The 23,687-nt window shown below is 40.2% G+C and overlaps 1 protein-coding gene and 1 pseudogene across 1 annotated transcript in view; one reads left to right on the top strand and one right to left on the bottom strand.

The window, feature by feature from the left end:
* The window catches only part of OSBPL11 (oxysterol binding protein like 11), a 102,751-nt gene extending 79,758 nt beyond the window's left edge, over positions 1-22,993 (bottom strand). The window contains exon 1 of the mRNA XM_059064391.2: positions 21,960-22,993. Coding sequence (XP_058920374.1) covers positions 21,960-22,150 — 191 coding nt within the window. The 5' untranslated portion in view covers positions 22,151-22,993. The remainder of the gene's footprint in view (positions 1-21,959) is intronic.
* On the top strand, positions 8,139-11,247 carry LOC131757572 (histone H3.3A-like; annotated as a pseudogene).
* Positions 22,994-23,687: the final 694 nt, after the last annotated feature.

The raw sequence follows: 23,687 nt of genomic DNA, 5'->3' as shown, positions 1-23,687 counted from the left end.
ACTGCTGTGGCCCCTAGGACCTCACAAGCCGTGAGGCATAGAGAAAAAAAGATTTAACAACCAAGAGATAACAGTTCCAATTTAATGATGAAGGCAGAGCCAGATGGCAATAACTGAAGAGAGACTGGGAGAAAGAGAAGTGGTTAAGGTGATATTATGGGCTTAAGGCAACGGTAGTTGTAAGTGCCTGACAGGCAGGATACAGTAACAAGAAAAAGGCTCACCACAACTCAGGAGAGAGAAAAGAGGGAAATGGGGGGGAGGTGGGCTCCAGAGCCCAGGTAGAGGGATTAGAGATGGATACCTTAAGGCATTTAATTACAGGCAGAAATTTATGCAAGCTGTAGTAAAGGAGGTGCCAGTCAAGCCACAGTTCAAAATTCCTACTTTCTACTAGGCAAGAACTATCCTCCAAAAAGGCTTAGTTTTGGTTCATTACCTTGTAACATAAATAGCATGAAGGGAGGGAGCAGTCTGCTTAGCTGAGGAAAAAGCAACTGACAACAGATGGGAATGACTGCAACACATGTACCTCCTGGCGCTGTAAAAAGATATTCCACAGAGCAGTGACTGCTTCTTACTCATCCTGGCAGCCCATGCAGCACCTAGTGTATAGCCTGGGATATAAACAGGTGCTCAATACATCTCCACTGAATGAATTAGGCAATGGGAAGACAGAAGCAGAATTTTTCTATAAAACCACAAGACAACTGAGTAGCCTGCAAACCAAACAAAACAAAACAAAACAAAAAACAGCAGCAACAACTCAATTCACAGCCTGTATACTCAAATAAATCCCAGCTAAAACTAATTCTAATTTCAACTGTGTCTTAATCTATACCAAAAAGTATACAAGTCAAGGGAGACTCCCTCCCTTCTGCTAAGAGTCTTAAAAATGTTAATGCTCTTTGGTCCAAGAACTTCACTTCTAGGTATCCAGACAGACAATTAGAAATGTAGACAAACATAATATGCAAACACGTCCAATGTAGCACTATTTATAATAGTAAAAAAAATAAAGTGGAGAGACAAGGAAATGAATGGAGACAAAAGGAAGAAAAACAAATAAGCTAAATGAATGGCATTAAGAAAATGATTAAGAAATATGATAGAATAGTATTCACCAATTAAAATGTTTATGAGTTTCTGACAACATGGGGAAACGCTTATTTATTTATTTATTTATTTATTTTGCGGTACTCAGGCCTCCCATTGTTGTGGCCTCTCACTGTTGTGGCCTCTCCTGTTGCGGAGCACAGGCTCCGGACGCGCAGGCTCAGCAGCCATGGCTCACGGGCCCAACCGCTCCACGGCACGTGGGATCCTCCCGGACCGGGGCAAGAACCCGTGTCCCCTGCATCAGCAGGCAGACTCAACCACTGCTCCACCAGGAAAGCCCGGAAAACGCTTATTAAGAGCACTAAAAGTGCAGGTTACAGAATTTTATATAGTGTGTAAAATATATGCACAGAACAAAAGTACACAAAACAGTTAACTGTGGTTATCACTGGATGGAAGAATTATGGATGATTTAATTTGCTCCCTTTACTGTTTCACATTTTCCAATTTTAATATATTATTTTTATAATCAAATAAAACATTTTTAAAATGTTCAATTACATTGACTAGGTGGGACAGTCCAGGCACAGAGCTATTTATACTTATTAATAGGTATGGATTAAATTTTTTAAAACTTTCCCATGTGACTATATGAGCATTGCTCTTTTGGGATGTAGAACTGTGTTTCCTAAAAGCCCTTACTTCTCAAATTAGGTTACACATATCCAAAACTGGGCTAGGTGGCTAGAACAGGGTAAAACTAGATTATCTTTCTAGAGCAAATTTACTTGACCAAAAGAAGTTAAAGCATTTTTAATATCAAAAGTCACATAAATGTTAAGAAACTTGCTTCCTCCTCACATATTTCCATGAGGAGGACTTCTCCAGAGAGCTCCTGTCCTTCTCTCCCCAGCCTGCCCATCACTCTTTCCACAGCCGGGCATGAATGAATGGCTCAGCCCCTTCTGGGCTCTCTTCTTTGTGTCTGCCTGCCTACCCAGAGAAGATATTCTCATCTGCTCTGATGGAAATAAGACCTGAGTATTCCAAGCTGCTTGTGATGAGGTGGATAGGCATGACTAATTCCAGGGTGAAATATTAGCTAACCTATTTAACCCATGTTAAAGGCACTTTCTTCAGTGAGTTTTCCCAGTAATAAAACAATTTCTTCACACCCATTAGTATGGCTATTATCAAAACCAAAACCAAACCAAACCAAACCAAACAGAAAATAACAAGTGTTGGTAAAGATGCAGAGAAATTAGAACTCTTGTGCATTGCTGGTACAACTGTAAAATGGTGCAGCCACTGTGGAGAACAGCATCATGGTTCCTCAAAAAGTTAAACACAGAACTACTATATGATCCAACAATTCCACTTCTGGGTATATACACAAAAGAATGAAAGCAAGAACTCTAACAGATAAAAATGTTCACAGAAACATTATTCACAACAGCCAAAAGGTAGAAACAACACTGGATAGTCTCATGTAAATCAATGAAGCTAGAACACACCCTCACACCATACACACAAATAAACTCAAAGTGGCTTAAAGACGTAAATATAACACAAGACACCATAAAACTCCTAGAAGAGAACATAGGCTAAACATTCTGATATAAATCATACCAATGTTTTCTTAGTTGAGTCTCCCAAGGCAATAGAAATAAAAGCAAAAACAAACAAATGGGACCTAACCAAACTTACAAGCTTCTACACAGCAAAGGAAACCATAAACAAAATGAAAAGACAACCTACGGACTGGGAGAAAATATTTGCAAATGACGCAAACGACAAGGGCTTAATTTTCAAAATATACAAACAGCTCCTACATTCAATAACAAAGGAACAAACAACCCAATCAAAAAATGGGCAGAAGACCTAAAAAGACATTTCTCCAAAGAAGACATACAGATGGCCAATAAGCACATGAAAAGATGCTCATCATCGCTAATTATTAGAGAAATGCAAATCAAAACACCACTTCAGGGCTTCCCTGGTGGCGCAGTGGTTGAGAATCCGCCTGCCAATGCAGGAGACACGGGTTCGTGCCCTGGTCCAGGAAGATCCCACATGCCCCGGAGCAACTAAGCCCGTGAGCCATGGCCGCTTGGCCTGCACGTCCGGAGCCTGTGCTCCGCAACGTGAGAGGCCACAACAGTGAGAGGCCCGCATACCGCAAAAAAAAAAAAAAAAAAAAAAAAAAAAAAAAAAAAAACACCACTTCATACCAGTCAGAACTGACATCAGCAAAAAGTCTACAAATAATAAATGCTGAAGAGGTGTGGAGAAAAAGGAACCCTTTTACACTGTTAGTGGGAATGTAAATTGGTGCTGCCACTATGGTAAATAGTATGATGGTTCCTCAAAAAACTAAAAATAGAGTTGTCATATGATCCAGCAATCCCACTCCTGGGCATATACCAGAGAAAACTATAATTCGAAAAGATACATGCACCCCTTATGTTCATAGCAACAATATTTACAATAGCCAAGACATGGAAACAACCTAAATGTCCACTGACAGATGAATGGGTAAAGAAGATGTGAGACACACACACACACACACACACACACACACACACGAATATTACTCAGTCATTAAAAAGAGTGAAATAATGCCATTTGCAGCAACATGGATGGACCCAGAGGTTATCATACTAAGTGAAGTAAATCAGAAAGAGAAAGACAAATCCAACTTATATGAGGTACTTAGATTTGTCAAAATCAGAGACAGAAGGCCGAATAGTGGTTGCCGGGGGTTTGGGGGCTGGGGGTGGTGGTGGATGAGGAGTTATTATTTAATAGGTACAGAGTTTTAGTTTGGGATGATAAAAAATTCTGGAATGAATAGTGGTGATGGTTGCATAACAATGTGAATATATTTAATGCCACTGAACTGTATACTTATAAAGGGTTAAAATGGTAAATTTTATGATATGTACATTTTACCACAATAAAAAAACAACCTGACAATTTGATTGCTTCCTGTCTGATCCCTAATGTTCTCTTTCTCAACTGGTCCTGAACTCATGATATTATTTATAGACCTCTGAAAAACCCAATAACAAATATATTACAGAGTAGAATATAAAATCCTCATGAATTTTGAAGATACTACAGATAACTCCCAAGAAAGTGATATTAGCCACGGGCTGCTTTAAATCACAAACTGCATCCACTGGGGGTACCTACTGTCTTATGCAGTTAAGAGAGATTTCACGAAGAAAGTTCTAGAAGCACAGCTGTAAAATGGTTGCCTATACAGACCAAAAACAGAAGAAGTCCAATATATAATCTGATTGTTACAGACAACTAAATTTGAGAAATCCCTCATGCAGCTAACTGGCCATTTGAAGATGGGACAGAAGAAACTTCTACATGGAAAAGCAGAAAGTCAATTCTAACACTTCCAGAAAGTTAGGAAGTGGTTTATTATAATGGGAAAAGCATGAGCTTAACACAAACACAGGTCTGAATCCCAGTGTGACTTTACACATGTAACACATCCAGTCCTATGTATCTATCTGTAAATGCGGATAAGAACATCTAACTTCAGATTTATAATGAGGAAATAGGAAGAGATAATATATTTCAACCCAAATATATTTGAAGTACCTCTCAACATGGTAAATGCTCAGCAAGTATTGGTTTTCTCCCACTCCAGGGAGTCAATTCCTCTGTGGGGAAAGGGCTCATTTTCTAGATCAGTCCTTTAGATCTCTCTTACCTTGTTAGCCTGACATTTTCAAGTCAGAATGATGGGACCTAAAAAGCCCTGAGTCTCCCCCTTCTTTATTTAAAAAAATAATTATTGTATTTTTCCAGTAAGTATTTTGTCAAGAACTATGAAGGGTCTGAGATGTCACCCTATTTGTAAGCTAACAAGTTAGCTTTCTAGTTTCACGGACGCTGGCAGGATACATGAAACTCCTAAGTCAGAGACAAAAGACTTCAGTAGTCACAGCAATATCAGTAGACAGATCATCAGCCCAATCACACAGGGCAATGCAGGAAGGGCAGGAGATGCCTGCACATGTGGTAGATTGCGGTACAGAAAAGGAACCCTAAGTGTAGGGAACCCAAATCTTTTAAGGACAGTAAGTCTACCTGACCTCCATGGCAAGGAGACATAATGTTCATTATACTGGACAGTAAACAAACCTGACTTTTGCTCAGGAGGGAAATACTATCTCTAGCCTCCAAGACTGTTTGTTATACAAATATTTTTGAAAAACCAGTAAAGAACAAAGGAGAGTCAGTACCTCTGCTAACAACACAGGCAGAAACATGAGAGACCCATTAAGCACTGTCTCCTAATGAGTATTACATACATATATTGAAAAGTTTCTTTCCTTTTTTAAAAAATAAATTTATTTATTTATTTTGGCTGCATTGGGTCTGTGTTGCTGTGCGTGGATTTTCTGTAGTCGCAGCGAGCAGAGGCTACTCTTCATTGTGGTGCACGGGCTTCTCATTGCGGTGGCTTCTCTTGTTGCAGAGCACAGGCTCTAGGTGCACAGGCTTCAGTAGTTGTGGCATGCGGGCTCAGTGGTTGTGGCTCACGGGCTCTAGGCACGCGGGCTCCAGTAATTGTAGTGTACGGGCTTAGTTGCTCTGTGGCATGTGGGATCTTCCCAGACCAGGGCTCGAACCCGTGTCCCCTGCATTGGCAGGCGGATTCTTAACCACTGTGCCACCAGGGAAGTCCCTACAGTCAAAAGTTTCTTATCCAACTTGTCTTCCAGCCACCAGTTCCCCTCCTCAGAGACAAGCACTTCTCTCAACTTTTTATGTATCTCTTCAGAGATATTCTATGTACCTACAAGTGTGTGCATGTACACATAAGCACACACACAGACACACACACAGACACACACACTCTTTTTTTTTTTTTTTAATGGTTGTGATTAGGAACTTCCCTGGTGGTCCAGTGGCTAAGACTCCGTGCTCCCAAAGCAGGGGGCCCAGGTTTGATCCCTGGTCAGGGAACTAGATCGCACATGCCGCAAGTAAGAGTTCACATGCCACAACTAAAGATCCCACACACTTCAACAAAGATCCCATGTGCTGCAACTAAGACCCGGTGAAGCCAAAAAAAAAAAAATGGTTGAGATTACATACACTGTACCTTGCTTTTTTCAGTTTTCTTAGAGATGATTTCATTTTGGTCTAATTCATTCTTAGCATCTGCATAGTAATCCACTGCAAAGCAGTATTACTAGTCCCCCTAGTGATGGACATTTGCTTCCAGGCTTTTATTATTACAAACAATACTGTAATAAAACAAGTTACACATATATCTTTGAGTACATCTACGAAAAATGAAATTGCTAGGTGAAAAGTACATGCATTTTTAATTTTTATAGATATTGCCAACCTGCTCTCCAAAGGCTACAACCAATATAACTCTCACCTTTCAATACAAAAAAAGGGCCAGTTTTCTCATACCAGCCTATAGCACCATTGTTGGCCAACAAAAATAGGGTGAATTTTTACCTATAAACAGGACTTCCAGACATTACTAGTGGGCTTTTCAGTATCGCTTATGTTCAAAATTAAGCTTCTAAAGCTTAAGTGTGAGGTAGTGTTATGTTGTGGAATGCACACCTAAAAGGGATGGATACAGGATCTAGTTCTGACTTTCCCACTGACTAACACCATGAATGATGCTGACCAAATCACTTAATTTCTCTGTGCCTCAGTTTTCTCATGCTTTAGTTAGATGACCCTTTCAATCTAAAATGTGTGTACATTACTCATTACTCAAAATTCTAAAGGTTTTTTTTCTCAAAAGAAAATTATTTCAAAAGTAAAGTTTGCAAATAAGAGCAACATCATATTTCACATTTAAAATTTTTAGAGAAAAGTAGGAAATTTTTTCTTATTCACATAGTAGCATTTACTTATCCCCCATATACTCTGAAAATGTCTTCGCAGTAAGCCATTTCAATGAGACCAAGATAGCACAGACCAAGAGAACAGCAGGGTACTAAAGTCCACTGCCACCCTCCCTATCTGTATGTCTATTCTCTCTTTCTTTTTTTGTATGTACCTCTCTCTGGCTTTAAACCATATTTGGTTCCAAAAACACATTTAGAGTAACATTTAATTTCTGTCTATATAGCATAATTCAAAAAAGAATGTTTTCTTCCCTTGTGCTAATTCTTTCAAAATTGAAAGTAAAAAGAAAAAGCAGAAAATCATTTCCCTTCCTCCATATTTGAATTAAAAAGGGTGAAAAAAGGTGACAACCGCACAAGAAGCACCAAGCAATGTTCATTTTCATATATATATACACATATATATATATAACCTGACTAAAGAGTTGATTCTTCTTTGGAAAATTTTACACTTATTACCTAAGTAACAACAAATTCAAATGCTCAAGTTTTTTTCCTTAAAGAACCTATAAATATTAATTATTCAAAACAACACAAAATTTTAAAAGTTCATTCTACTACTTAAATAAAAGAAAAATCTGGGCATTCCCTGGCAGTTCAGTGGTTAGGACTCCACACTCTCACTGCCAAGGGCCCCAGCTCGACCCCTGGTCAGGGAACTAAGATACTGCATGTTGCCTGGCACAAGCAAAAAACTAAATAAATAATCTTTTAAAATAATAGTTTCATCATAATTTTTGGTGGAGATATATATATATATATATATATATATATATATATATATATATATATATATCTTCAAACTCCCTATTACTACTAGGAATTGGATTACCTCCCAATTACAAATCTGTATAATCAAATGATTCCATATCTTGTATAACTATAAAATTACATGAAATTTTAAAAATATGACTTCAAAACATACAATGTATACTCTAAGATGAAGCCATGTCTCTGAGTTACCAAGAGTATAATAAGAAAAAAATTTTTAAAGGCATAAGTATATTTTGTATAGACTTTTCCCAATTGCTGATTTAAACTAATTCACGACTTACCATGATAGCAAAACAGGATAAAATCCCACTCAGAGGCCATCGCTCTCCAACACCAGTGCCAGCTCTAGCTTGTTGAGCACCAGCCAAAGGAGAAGGGGGGTAAGTAAGAGGTCTCTATACCATGGCTCGTACAGAGCTGCCTGCCTGAAAATCCACCAGTGGTAAACCACCCAGTAAGCGTGGCTACAAAAGCCGCTCGCAAGGGTGCGCCCTCTACTGGAGGTGCGAAGAAACCTCATCGTTACAAGCCTGGTACTGTGGCACTCCGTGAAATCAGACATTATCAGAAGTCCAGTGAACTTCTGATCGGCAAACTTCCCTTCCAGCCTCTGGTGCGGAAAATTGCTCAGGACTTCAAAGCAGATCTGCACTTCCAGAGTGCAGCTACTGGTGCTTTGCAGGAGGCAAGTGAGGCCTATCTGGTTGGCCTTTTTGGAAACACCAACCCGTGGGTTATCCATGCCATAACAATTTTGCCAAAAGACATCCAGGGCTTCCCTGGTGGCACAGTGGTTAAGAATCTGCCTGCCAGGGCTTCCCTGGTGGCGCAGTGGTTGAGAGTCCACCTGCCGATGCAGGGGACACGGGTTCGTGCCCCGGTCCGGGAAGATCCCACATGCCGCGGAGCAGCTAGGCCCGTGAGCCATGGCCGCTGAGCCTGCGCATCCGGAGCCTGTGCTGCGCAACGGGAGAGGCCACAACAGTGAGGCCCGCGTACTGCAAAAAAAAAAAAAAAAAAAAGTAAAGAATCTGCCTGCCAATGTAGGGGACATGGGTTCGAGCCCTGGTCCGGGAAGATCCTACATGCCCCGGAGCAACTAAGCCCGTGTGCCACAACTACTAAGCCTGCGCTCTAGAGCCTGCAAGCCACAACTACAGAATCTTGCGTGCGTAGAGCCCATGCTCTGCAACAAGAGAAGCCACCGCAATGGGAAGCCCGCTCGCAGCAAGGAAAACCCAACACAGCCAAAAATAAAATAAATTTATTTTTTAAAAAAACTTAGCTGTTAATTGCACAAAGGATTTATTCATTAAAAAAAAAAAGATATCCAGCTAGCATGCCGCATACATGGAGAACATGCTTAAGAATCCACTATGATGGGAAACCTTTCATTCTTTTTTTTTTAAAAAAAAATCCTCCTCTTCCTGTCGTTGGTAGTTCTGAACGTTAGATATTTTTTTCCCGTGGGGTCAAAAGGTACTTAAGTATATGATTGCTAGTGGAAAAATAGGGGACAGTAATCAGGTATTGGCGGTTTTTCCATTTTCATTTGTGTGTGATTTTTTTTTTAATGATTTAATTTTATTTATTTTTGGCTGCATTGGGTCTTGGTTGCTGCACGCAGGTTTTCTCTAGTTGTGGCAACCGGGGGGGCTACTCTTCGTTGCGGTGGGAGGGCTTCTCCTTGCAGTGGCTTCTGTTGTGGAGCATGGGCTCTAGGCATGTGACCTTCAGTAGTTGTGGCACATGGGCCCTAGAGTACAGGCTCAGTAGTTGTGGCACGAGGGCTCAATAGTCGTGGCTCACAGGTTCTAGAATGCAGGCTCAGTAGTTGTGGCGCACGGGCTTAGTTGCTCCACTGCATGTGGGATCTTCCTGGACCAGGTCTCGAACCCATGTACCCTGCACTGGCAGGCAGATTCTTATCCACTGAGCCACCAGGGAAGTCCCTGAATTTTTAATATAAATGTGGGGACATAAAGCATTAATGCAACTCAGAATGTTTCAGTGAACAAGTTTCAGCAGTTCAACTTTATTATAATCATAAATAAACCTGTTAAATTTTTCTGGAAAAAAAAATCCCACTCAGAATTTAATACTAAAACCTCACTCATAATAAAAAAAAAAGAATCAAATTAAAACTACACTGAAGTACCATTTTTTAACCTATTAAACTTTTAGATTTTTGCCAATCTAATAACAAATTACACTGATGAGGCTGATGGGAAATAAGCACTCAATCATTGCCACTGTACACCCCAATGAGGAGAAATCTGATGATAACTACTATCAAAATTACAAATTGACTCAGTAATTCCAACTCCGGGGTATTTTTCCCACAGATATATTCATATGCTTGTGAAATGTGCAGAAGGTTATTCATTGCATCATTATTTATAACAGCAAAATTTTGGAAACAAATTAAATGTCCAGCGACAGGGAACTTATTAAAGGTGGACTGAATTGTGTCCCTACAAAATGCATATGTTGAAGTCCTAACGCCCAATGTGATGGTATTTAGAGATGGGGCCTTTGGGAGATGCTTAGGTACAGACTGGGGCCCTTATGATGAGATGTGCCCTTACAAGAAAAACCAGAGAGCTCTCTCACGCCTCTCTCTCTCAACCTCTCTCTCTCTTCCCCCCATGCCCCCCCGCCATGTGAGCACACAGTGAGAAGCACCCCCAGCCCACTCCTCTGCCATGTGAGGACACAGTGAAAAGAAGGTCATCTGCACACCTGGAAGACACCCTCACCAGAACCTGACAATGCTGGCACCCTGATCTCAAAACTTCCAGCCTCCACAACTGTGAGAAAATAAATTTGTTGTTTAAGCCATCTAGAATACAGTATTTTGTTATGGCAGCCTGAACTAATATTACATACATATATGTGTGTGTGTGTATATACATACACACACACACACACACACACACACACACATAGTATGATATCATTTGTGATACAATTAAAAGTGGGGCAAATGTATATTGTTTTTACTTAATTATTTTTTAAAAAATCTCTGAAAGCACACACAGGAAGCCAAGAGTGTGTACCCTCTATTTTTAGGTGGAAGGAGTCCTGAGCAGGTGGAGGATCAGGGGGAAGGAAGATTTTCATTACACACCTTTTAATATTTTTTTGGATCAAGTGAACATATTACCTATTCCCCAAAATTAAATTTAAAATACTTTTCATTTATGTTAGTTATAATGTGAAACATCTACAAAATTGTTAAACAAGTAATTCTTTATAGAATTGAGGGTATAGGCTCAGGCAGTATATTAAAAAGGCCTCTATCAAGGTTAGGAAACCTGTTCCAGAAGCAACATTGGTGGCATTTCATCTCACCATTTATATCATTTTCATTCTGTCCCTTTCTTCCCTCCCTCACTCCCTCTCTTTCCCTCTCTCTTTGCTATGTCCTTTTTCTGTCCCTGTTTTCCCTCCTGTTCCTTTTCTTTCTCTCTCCCTCTCTCCCTCTAAGGTTTCTAGCTACATCCAGTAGCAACCATAGACTTCAGTCTACCCCTCCAGGGACCTTGCAGCCAACCTCAATAGTAGCAATGGAAGCAAACCGCAATGGCAGCCAAACTCAAGTACAGGGAAACTCCAAGTGGGAAATCATGTTTTGTTACAATACCTAATTAACCAAAAAGAAAATCCTTTCTTTCACCAGCAAACTAAACTACTCTATAAATTGTCCTAAAACCTAGATGGTAATGCCAAAACACTAATGTGACTGTTTAATCAGGCAATTTAGTTTTAAGTTAAACCTGAACAAGCCTGGACACAAATCATTTTATTAAACAAAATCAGTACAGTGGAAGATTCTTAGCTAGGAAAGATTTTCCCCCTCTCAAAGTAGTATAATTTACATCAAGAATATTCTCCACTATTTCCAAAGTACAGAGTGCTAAACATTACACCATGGGCCCTGCTATCTCTACTACATTCAAAACCAAAAACAAAAGACATAATTTCCCACAAGTCTATTTGATAGACAATTACCTCTGGGACCTAAATTATGTGACTTATTCAGAAAATATTAAAAAAAAAACCCTAATTTGTAAGTTCTAACATTAAGTTGTTTGCATAGTTTTTTGTTTTTTATTTTTTTTAATATTTATTTATTTAGGCTGCACATGGGATCTGCGTTGTATCATGTGGGATATTTTAGTTGCCAGCATGCGGACTCCTTAGTTGCAGCATGCATGTGGGATCTAGTTCCCCAACCAGGGATCATACCCGGGCCCCATGCACTGGGAGCGCAGAGTTTTACCCACTGGACCACAAGGGAAGTCCCCTCTTTGTATAGTTTTAATACAGCATCACTTCTAGGAAAATATGAACTCAAATGGATTATATTTAAACTCGTAAAGCAAAAATATAAGAAATCACAGTATACCATAACAAACCAAAATCTTCTTCAAGGCTTGGTAGAGTTCTCACTAGATTTTTGGAACAGTATTTTACTGTTTTCAGTTTCATGCCTATAAGTTGTCTTTCCCTTGTTTTTATTATCATCTGTAGCAGATTTCAGATAGGAAAACAAAATCTAGGGTACAGAAATATATATCCAACTTCCCTTTAACCCCTACAGAGAAAAAAGCAAACATTTATGACTTTTTCTTCAAATCAACCTCAAAAGAAGTGGTAAAATCTCAAAGACAGCAAACATTAGGTTATATTTAGGCAAATGTCATTTCCCCATCTGCAAATGGGTACTTTTCCCTGTAACAGAGTATTTAGAGTGGAAGATACCAGGTCTGACCACAAAAATTATTTCTATACTATACATTTGCAGACTTCTACCCATTTACTGAAATGCATACTATCTGATGATGAGGAAAAGAGATCTGTCTGTTAACAGAAGTGCTAGCACAGAGCCCAAAACAGGAAAAAGCAGGCCCATCATACACCCCAATTTGCTTCTTGGTTCCTCCTCTGGGTAGATCTCATCTGTCCATTTTAAATAAACAAGTGGCAGATTTGCAGATTTGAACATTTTTCTGAAAGCTGACATGAAGAAAAATAATGGAAACACACATTTTATAAACTTTGAACATTACTATGAAAAAGGAAGGAAGGATCTAGAATTAAGGAATCTAAAAAAAAGAAATCTATTTTTATTTTAAACGGTGAATATAAATCATATGAGTATAAATTACTCTGGAAAGAAGAAAATTTAAGGCTAATCTAATAAATTCACATCTCAGCTTTGGTTTTAAAAAAGTCTGTCATGACAAATTTTGCAAATGTAGTTGAGGCTCTTCCCGTTTCTGATTCTTTTTCAGGACCCTCCCAAACCAAGCCTTGGGGTCCCTACTTTCATTGTTCTGAGAGCACACACTTTAATTTGGAATTAACTAACAGAGGGCTTCACACATGGTAAATGCTCAAAAGTATTTGCTGCATGAGTTAAAACACTGGTAAATGATGAAACCACCATGTTCTAAACTAATTATTTATCAATAATTATTCATTTCTTTAGAGAGCTCATCTACTTTTAATATCTTTATGCAAATAACTACCTAGGAATAAAAGTTCTTTCACTTACTAGCTATATAACCTTGGCCAACTCATTTTGATTTCCGTTTTCTTCAACTGTAAAATGGGGATAACGATGTCCTACATGCCCTATCTTCGTCCAAGAGGATTAAATGTGATAACAGAAGTGAAAACATTCTGGATACTACAAAGGCAATTATCTACATTTCTAATGCACCATATCTTTAAGGTCACTTAAACATTCTGGCAACTTAAGCTGAACATACCTAAAAGCAAATGCATCATTTGACTCCCCCAAATCTGTTTCTCCTATAGACTTTTCAAAGTTTTATATCTGGATAATTGAAGTTAATTTTTATTTCCTTCCCTCACTACTACCTTCTACCCAATCACCTAATCAACCACCAAGGTCTGTCACTCTTCCTCTAATGATTGATTTCCTTCTTTTCCAGCCTACTAACACCTTCCCTTTATTAGCTCATGTCTAGGTCATTGCAACTGATCTCCAAGTAGCTCCTCTTATTCCCCAACAGTTAAATTCAGCCTCCAACTCTCAGCTTTACTTCCAACTGTGTACTCTTGAGTCCATTCACATTAACATGTACGACAGGCACCTTCTTGTATGGCTTGCATAGATCCCTACCTGCTGGTATTCACACCTTTGTGTGGGCTGAACCTAATCTTTCTTCTAATGACTAGTGAAAAGTGATGTGACTTCACTTCCATGCCTAGGTTACGAAAGATTGTGACTTCCTTCTTGCTAGCACTCTCTTCTCTCTTCCTCACTCCAATGAAACAAGCTGCCAAGTAGTAAGATGCTCCATGGAGAGACCCATGTGGCCAGGAACCAAAGGAGACCACCAGTGGTCAGTTCATGAGGAACTGAGGTCTGTTTCCAACAGGCCAAAAGAACTGAACTGTGCCAAGAGCCACAAGAATGAGCCAGGAAGTGGATCCTTCCCAGCTGAGCCTCAAGATGACTGTAGCCTTGTGGAAGACCCAAAGCCAGACCACCCAGCAATGCTGCACAGACATTACTAACCCACAGACACTGTGAGACAAAAAAACGCTGCTGTTTAATTTGGGGATAATATGTAACACAATGATAGATAACACACTATCTCATATATTTCTAAATAAACTCCAGGTGGATTAAAATTAAATATAATTATAATTAACATAATTAAACATAAATTAAACAAAACCACCAAATCATCTTAAAACTAAATGAAAACAAATATTCATAAAAATAGTTTTCTATAATTTGAAGTGAAAGAAAAAAAGAGTAAGAGTCTGACTTATACAAGTTTTCTATGTGCCTGGAAAAAGGTAATAAATTAAAATACAAAGACTATGGAGAAAAAAAAAAAAAAAAAAAGACTATGGAAAATCTTTGCAGCAAGTATAGCAAAACACTTAACCATACAAAACTAAAATATATTATATGTAGTTATATATTTGTTATATAAAAAACTAATATAAATCTGAAACTATAGTGAAGAAATCAGTAAAAGATAGTGCCTCCAGGGAGGAAAGCTAGGTGGCTGGGACAAGTATGTAAGGTAAACATTTCACTGTATATCCCTCTTTTATCAAAGTAGTTTAAAGCATTATTGATATTAAAAAATTAATTAGTATGGAATATTTTAAAATAGACATCAAGGACTTCCCTGGTGGTGCAGTGGTTAAGAATCCAATGCAGGGGACAAGAGTTCGAGCCCTGGTCTGGGAAGATCCCACACACTGTGGAGCAGCTAAGCCCGTGCGCCACAGCTACTGAGCCTGAGCTCTAGAGCCTGCGAGCCACAGCTACAGAGCTCACATGCCACAAATACTGAAGCCTGCACGCCTAGAGCCCGTGTTCTAAAACAAGAGAAGCCACTGCAATGAGAAGCCTGTTGCACCGCAACAAAGAGTAGCCCCTGCTCACTGCAACTAGAGAAAGCCCATGCACAGCAGCGAAGACCCAACGCAACCAAAAATTAAATAAATAAATATATAAACAAACACCAATGTAATTAAAAATAAATAAATACTTAAAATAGACTTCAAGTATATTAATAAAAATATTGAGAAAATATTAATATAAAAATAAAAGATATAAGCAGCTATTTCACATAAGAAAAAATAAAATTAATCATAAAGAAAAATAAAGTAATAATGGATCAGAGACCTAAATTTAAGTGCTAAAATATAAAACTCTTAAACAAAAACATATGTGCAAATTTTTGTGACCTTGGACTTCACAATGATTTCTTAAATGTGACACCAAGTATAAGCAAAAGAAAAAACAGACTGGGCTTCATGAAAATTAAAAGCTTCTGTGCTGAAAGTAATTTCATCAAGAAATTGAAAAGATGGGAATTCCCTGGCAGCCCAGTGGTTAGGACTCGGTGCTTTCACTGCCATGGGCCCGGGTTCAATCCCCGGTCAGGGAAATAAGATCCGGCAAACCACGTGGTATGGCAAAAAAAAAAAAGTGAAAAGACAACTCACAGAACAGGAGAAAATATTTGCAAATCATATATCTGATAAGGAAATTGTATGCAGAATACATAAAGAACCCTTACAACTCAAAGAAACCCCCCAAAATCCAAATTAAACATTGCCAAAGGACATCAACAAAAAGTCTACAAATAATAAATGCTGGAGAGGGTGTGGAGAAAAGGGAACCCTCCTACACTGTTGGTGGGAATGTATGTTGGTGTAGCAATTATGGAGTACAGTACAGAGGTTCCTTAAAAAACTAAAAATAGGGGCTTCCCTGGTAGCACAATGGTTAAGAATCCACCTGCCGGGACTTCCCTGGTGGTGCAGTGCTTAAGAATCCGCCTGCCTCCCGGGTTTCAGCACCAAAAATACAAAAAAAAAACCCAAAAAAATGAAAAAAAAAGAATCCGCCTGCCAATGCAGGGGACATGGGTTCAAGCCCTGGCCCAGGAAGATCCAACATACTATGGAGCAACTAAGCCCGTGTGCCACAACTACCAGGCCTGCACTCTACAGCCCGTGAGCCACAACAACTGAACCCACGTGCTACAACTACTGAAGTCCATGCACCCAGAGCCTGTGCTCCGCAACAAGAGAAGCCACCGCAATGAGAAGCCTGCGCACCACAACGAAGAGTAGCCCCCACTCACCACAACTAGAGAAAGCCTGCACACAGCAACGAAGACCCAACACAGCCAAAAATAAATAAAAATAAAATAAAATAAATTTGTTTTTAAAAAAACTAAAAGTAGAGTTATCATATGATCCAGCAATCTCACTCCTGTGCATATATCCGGAAAAGACAAAACTCTAACTCAAAAAAATACGTGCACCCCAATGTTCACAGCAGCACTATTTACAATAGCCAAGACATGGAAGCAACCTAAACGTTCATCAACAGATGAATGGATAAAGAAGATGTGGTATATATATACAATGGAATACTACTCAGCCATAGCCATACAAAAAAATAATGCCATTTGCAGCAACATGGATGGACCTAGAGATTATCATACTGAGTGAAGTAAGTCAGGCAGAGAAAAATAAATATCATATGATATCACTTATATGTGGAATCTAAAAAAAGATACAAATGAACTTATTTACAAAACAGAAATAGACTCACAGACATAGAAAACAAATTTATGATTATCAAAGGGGAAGGGGGTAGGGATAAATTAGGAGTTTGGGATTAACAGATACAAATTACTATATATAAAATAAACAACAAGAAACTACTGCACAGGGCTTCCCTGGTGGTGCAGTGGTTGAGAGTCTGCCTGCCGACGCAGGGGATACGGGTTTGTGCCCCGGTCCGGGAAGATCCCACATACCGCGGAGCGGCTGGGCCCGTGAGCCATGGCCACTGAGCCTGTGTGTTTGGAGCCTGTGCTCCGCAATGGGAGAGGCCACAACAGTGAGAGGCCCGCGCACCACAAAAAAAAAAAAAAAAAAAAAAAAAAAAAAACCTACTGCATAGCACAGGGAACTATATTCAATGTTTTGTAATAACCTATAATGGAAAAGAATCTGATATATATATATATATATATATATGATATTTGCTGTATACCTGAAACTAGCACAATATTGTAAACCAACTATAGTTCAATTAAAAAAAAATACCCAAAACCTCTGAACAGACATTTCTCCAAAGAAGATAAGACAAATGACCAGTAAGTACATGAAGATACTCAACATTATTAGTTATCAGGGAAATGGAATTCAAAACCACAATGCACCACCACCACCATTTCATACCCACTAGGATGGCTCAAACCAAAAAGACAGACAATAACAAGTGTTGATGAGAAGGTGAAGAGATTAAAACCCTAACACACTGCTGATAAGAAGGTAAATGGTGCAGCAGCTTTGGAAGATGGTCTGACAGTTCCTCAGAAAGTTAAACAGGGGCTTCCCTGGTGGCACAGTGGTTGGGAATCCTCCTACCAACGCATGGGACACGGGTTCGAGCTCTGGTCCAGGAAGATCCCACATGTCACAGAGCAACTAAGCCTGTGCACCACAACTGCCAAGCCTGCGCTCTAGAGCCCGTGAGCCACAACTGCTGAGCCCATGTGCCACAACTACTGAGGCCCTTGCGCCTAGAGCCCATGCTCCGCAACAAGAGAAGCTACCGCAATGAGAAGCCCGCGCACAGCAACGAAGAGTAGCCCCCGCTCGCCACAACCAGAGAAAAGCCTGCGTGCAGCAACCAAGACCCAAAAATAAAATAAAATTTTAAACAAAGTTAAACAGTTACCATATGACCCAGCAATTCCACTCCCAGGTATATATCCAAGAGAAATGAAAACATATGTCCACACAAAACTAGAACACATATGTTCAAAGCAGCATTATTCATAATAACCGCAAAATGGAAACAGCCCAAATGCCCATCAACTGATGAAGAGATAAGCAAAACATGATGAGTATTATTCAGCCACCCAAAGGAATAAAGTAACGATATATGTGACAACATATATAAACCTTGAAAACATTACGCTAATTAATTTTCTAAGTCTGCAAAGCCAAAGCCCAGGGTTTGAACCACAGTCTTCACTAAATTTCAACCACTCCCTAAGACATAACCTGAAATCTCCATTTTTTATAACAGGATAGTAGCAAATTACAGGTAAGCAGTTGAATTTACAGCTCTCAAGGTTCAGAGAGAGCTGTTGAGGCCATGGAAAAGACAGATAACAAACAGAAAACATGAGCTTAAGAACAGAAGATGATGAAGTATCACATAAGCTTCTAAAGGCAAAGAGCCAACCAAAGAAATGAAAAAGGAGCAATTAGATGACAGAGTAATAAAGGAGAAACCAAGAGAAAGTAATGTCAAAAAAGTCAAGAAAAGAATAATAACAGATACACTTACAGAGACACCAACTGGAATAGGAATCTAAAAACATTCATCATTTTTTACTCATATCCTTGGTAAGGACAGAGCCAACTGTCATGGGTTGAGCAATAAATGAGGGTTAAGGAAATGGAGGCAGTTTGAGTGTAAACTGTTTTTAAGGGGAAAGGATTTAGGTTAGTTTTCATTATTGTTGCTGTTTTTAAAGTCTAGAGCTTTGGGCCTCACAGGAAGAAGCCAGGGAAGAAGCAGCAATGCAGGACAATGGATAAAATTGTTTGATCAATGTCGTAGAGGACAAGAGGATAAATTTGACTGAGAGGTAGGCTGAAGGATTAGCTTCGAACAAGCCTCATTTAAGTAAAGAGACATGTCAGTATGTAAATGCAGTAATGCATTATATATCTGCATCCTTGGGGAAGAGTTCCACATAACTGAATTTTCCAAATACTTCAGCATTTTAAAAAAATTTTAAGCTATTTTCCTTGAAATTGTTCAACACTCTATCTTACAGTTCTCTGCTTAAACAAACTGTGCTTTCCTGGATGACTTAAGGTCATCGTAACTATGATTATATTATTAGGAAGTAATACAGCTTAGTCTTCATGTTAACTTTTCAAATCTTTGACTGTCCTATGCTGTCAGTTGCCATTTCCTATTACACTTCCCCTGATAACTTTTTTCATTTGTGCTTCCAACAGATTCTAGTTTGAAAATTATATAACCAGTAAATAATACCCTAAGTAAGGGATAATAGGGTCCTGAATCAAAGTACAGGAGTAAAGTATATGGCTTTATGACAGTGTTAAGAAACCTGTTTCACTTTTAAATTCAATTAAGACTGGGTTTCAAACAGTTGAGGACGTCAGAAGACTGACCTCTGGCTACATGAAATATTATTTTATCTTGCTTCCTTAAGTCATATCAAAATAACCCTGCTTGGGGCTTCCCTGGTGGCACAGTGGTTGAGAGTTCGCCTGCCAATGCAGGGGACGTGTGTTCGTGACCCGGTCCGGGAAGATCCCACATGCCACAGACCGTCTGGGCTAGTGAGCCTGTGCTCCGCAACGGCAGAGGCCACAACAGTGAGAGGCCCGCATACCGAAAAAAAAAAAAAAAAAAAAAAAACCTGCCAAGTTACTGATAATTTTATATGGTTAGTCTTAAACCACAAAAGAAAAAGCATCATGCATTCCAAAAGTGAGCCTAGACATCTCACAGTAACTAAATATACTTTCCTGTCATATAATCACTTATCAATAAAAAGTTATAATCTTCTACACTTTGTTTCTCTGTGTTAATATAGTCCTGCATATTTCACATATATGGATATTATTCATGATAAATGTATATCCTTCATGAAATCTTGACTTTAATCCCTTTCAAATTTCACAACTACAAACAGCACAAAAGCTAAAAAGAACCAAGAGCTAAGCAGACAGGCAGTCAGTTAACCAAAATTTAATAATTCATTCCTATAGTTCCAATACCATGAGATATTCCAATTTCATTCATTCTTAAGATTCTGAATAATCCAGCAATTCCACTTCCAGGTATTTATCTGAAGGAAAGGAAAACACTAACTCAGAAAGATATCTGGACCCCCATGTTCATTGCAGTGTTATTTACAATAGCCAAAACATGGAAGCAACCTAAGTGTCCATCAGATGGACAATGATGATTGGACAAAGAAAATGTAGTATATATACACAATGGAATATTATCCAGCCATAAAAAAGAAGGAAATCTAGCCATGTGCACCAACATGGATGAACTTTGAGGGCATTATGCTAAGTGAAATAAGTCACAGAGAAAAGACAAATACTGTGTTATCTCTCTTACATATGGGATCTAAAAAACAAAACAAAACTCATAAATATAGAGAACAGATTGAGTGTAGCCAAAGGGAGGGGTGGGTGAAATGGGTGAAGGTGATCAAAGGGTACAAACTTGCAGTTATAAAATAAATAAGTCCTGGAAATGTAATGTACAGCATGGTGACTATAGATACCATATAGATACATTATACTGTATCAAACATTTGAAAGTTGCTGGGACTTCCTGGTGGTCCAGTGGTAAAGAATCCACCTTACAACGCAGGGGATGCGGGTTAGATCCCTGGTCAGGGAACTAAGATCCCACATGCCGTGGGGCAACTAAGCCCACGTGCCACAACTACTGAGCTGGTGTGCCTCAACTAGAGAGCCTGTGTGCTACAAACTACAGAGCCCACACACTCTGGAACCCACGCACCACAACTACAGAGCCCATGCGCCCTGGAGCCTGCACGCCACAACTAGAGAAGAGGAAGCCCCACGCACCACAACTAGAGAGAAGCCCGCGTGCTGCAACGAAGAGCCCACATGCCTCAACAAAGGTCCTGTGTGCTGCAACTAAGACCCGATGCAGACAAAAATAAATAAAATAATAAATATTTTTTTAAAATAAGAAAGTTGCTAAGAGAATTCTCATTAAAAAAAATTAACTCTGTGTGGTAACAGATGTTAACTAGATCTATTGGGGTGATCATTCCACAATACATACAAATAACAAATATTTATGTTGTACACCTGAACCTAATATAATGTCACATGTCAAATATTTCTCAATTTGGAAAAAAAGATTCTGGATGGTTATTACCTACCTATCCTTTACATATCAAAAACAAAAAATAAAACCATTGCTTCTCCAGTACTCACTTCCTGTTCCTTCAGTTTTTCATTCATATCAATGAAAATAAATGTAGAATCTCTCAAAGACAGAGAGGTGTGAGTGGCCTGATCGAGTCAAACTGAAACATCTCACTAGTTTAGAGTTTTGGAGGCACTAGCAGTTGTACTTTTGCCTCTGTATTCAGATTATGTATGTACACCTTTCCTTCTAAATCGCAAACACCATGAGGGCAAGAATCTTTTCTGATTGAATGATTCCATCCATCACTGGACAAACATGTTTTGAGCACCTAGCATTTGCTAGCCTCCGGAGAGAGCTGAGTTCAACAGTCCCTACTCTCAACAAGCAAGCAAGGAAGGCAGACTTATTGTAAACAAATTACAATATAGGAAAAACAAAAGTGAGTATAGCATCAAATCAGAGAAAAAATTAGCTCTCGAGTCATAGAGGAAGTTCAGGGATACATTTATGTGTTCTCCAAAAGGCCTTCAACAAATACCTGTTGAATGAATGGACAAATGAATGACTTAAATCTTGCTAATGGAAGATGAGACCCCAGGTCCAAATGAAATCTATTAGTTACTTCTGAAGTTAGTGAAAAGACGTCATCCTTCAGCAACTGCAGGAATGCAGACTCCAGCACACCCCGACCTCAGGCTATCACCGTGGAGAAAGGGCCGTACCTGTACTGCCAGCCTTTGGCACCGCCGCCTCGGTTGCCGCCGCTGCTGCTGCTTCCACCCCCACAGCTGCTGTTGCTGCTGTTCTTGTTCGGGGTCACCGCGGTGGCCAGGCCCTCCAGCCTTCCTTCGCTCTCGGAGACTTTCATTGTCGACACTGGTTCACCCCCCTGCATCTTAACTCCAAAGTCCATTTGCCCTTCTTGGGCGGGAGAGAACGAACAACTCTGTAATTTTGTAAGTGATAAGATTTAAGATCTGATCTGAAGGTGATCCCAGTTGCTAAACCAGACGGCGGCTGGAGTAGTAATCATCAAATGGTCCAGGGGAGGAATACAAGCATTCCCCCGAAGGAAAACTTTTAAGAGGAGAGGGGTAGCGATGAGGACAGATGTCCTTTCAATATATATCTCCTTCCGGGCAAAAGGAAGGAGAAAAAAAAAATCACCCTGCCAGAGGATTTGGTGGCATGCTCAAAGGAGAAGCAAAAGCAGCGTGGGGAGGTCGCGGACTCTAGCCAGGAGTGCTGGGCGAAGGACGGACCACGGACGGGAACCCGCGGCCTGACCTCTGGGCTGACGGACTGCCCCGCCGCGCTCCCTCTGCTCCTCCGGCCGGTCCTCAGCGGGAGGGTCCGGTCCAGCCCGCTCGGCGGTTCCCGCCGCAGCCCTCGAGAAAGAGCTGGAGCCGCCCGCGAGCAGCCCGGGAGGAGGTCGGAGAAGGAGGCCGCCGAGGGCGGGACGCCGGCTCCCAGGGTCGCCTCGCCTCCAGGTAGAGGCGAGCTGCTTGGGGCGACTTCCTCCAACGCCCCCGGCCCTGGGCCCTCGACTGGGTTCCCAGAGGCGGGACAAGTCCCTTGCCCTCTCTCCAGCCCAAATGTGAAAGCCACAGCTAGGGCCACCACCCCACCCACAGCCCCCCAGCTAGTCACCCGCCCGCCTGCTCTCCCCCCCCCCCACTTCCCTTCCGGAGTAGCGTGAGCTCACTTCCTCCAGAGCAGTAGCCCCTGGCGCCATCTTGGAGTAGGGCACGGGGCCCTGAAGTGGGCGGAGCCTCGGCGACGGCTGTGTTGGGGCGGTGGACTCCGAAGAAAGGGAGGCGGTGGGCAGCAGAGGGAGGAGGCGGTGGGACAACCAAGGAGGGTGAAACAAAGGAGTTAGTGCCCTACTGGAGGGTGACTTCCGGCCTTCCTAACCCGGGCCAGGCCTTCCATTTGAGGGCCCATTTCAGTCATTTTAGGAAGAAAGCTTAGAAAAATAATATCGTTTCTATAAGGAATTACAAAACCATTTCTTCATTTTAGTTATTTTGAAAAAAAAAAAAGCATGATATTGGCATAAGGCAAATCAGTGTTATAAATGAAAAAGAAACTGTCCTGGAAATTAGAGCTCTCAGTATCAAAGTATTCCTTCTGACCTCAGACAACTCGTTCACCCTCCTTAGACCTAGATTTTTGTATTTGTAAAATAAGAGTGTTTAGGTGATTTCAAAAGTCCCTTCTAATTGTAAATAATAGTTTCTAACAATTGAATGTACACCATATGCGAAACACTATGGCAGAGGCAAAGAAGTATTACTCAAAGAAAGTAAATAAAGTAGTAAAGTAGATACAGATATACAGGTAATTAAGGCCACGAGGAAAATAAAAGGAGATGGTATAGAAAATAAGCGAGATGGAATAGAGAACTTACTTTAGAAAGAACAGTTGAGGAAAGTCATCTATGAGGAGAT

Source organism: Kogia breviceps, chromosome 5 (genome assembly GCF_026419965.1).
Source record: "Kogia breviceps isolate mKogBre1 chromosome 5, mKogBre1 haplotype 1, whole genome shotgun sequence".
In the NCBI taxonomy this organism is placed as follows: domain Eukaryota; kingdom Metazoa; phylum Chordata; class Mammalia; order Artiodactyla; family Physeteridae; genus Kogia; species Kogia breviceps.
The sequence above is the reverse complement of the archived record's forward strand: the minus strand, read 5'-3'. Positions and strand labels throughout refer to the sequence as shown.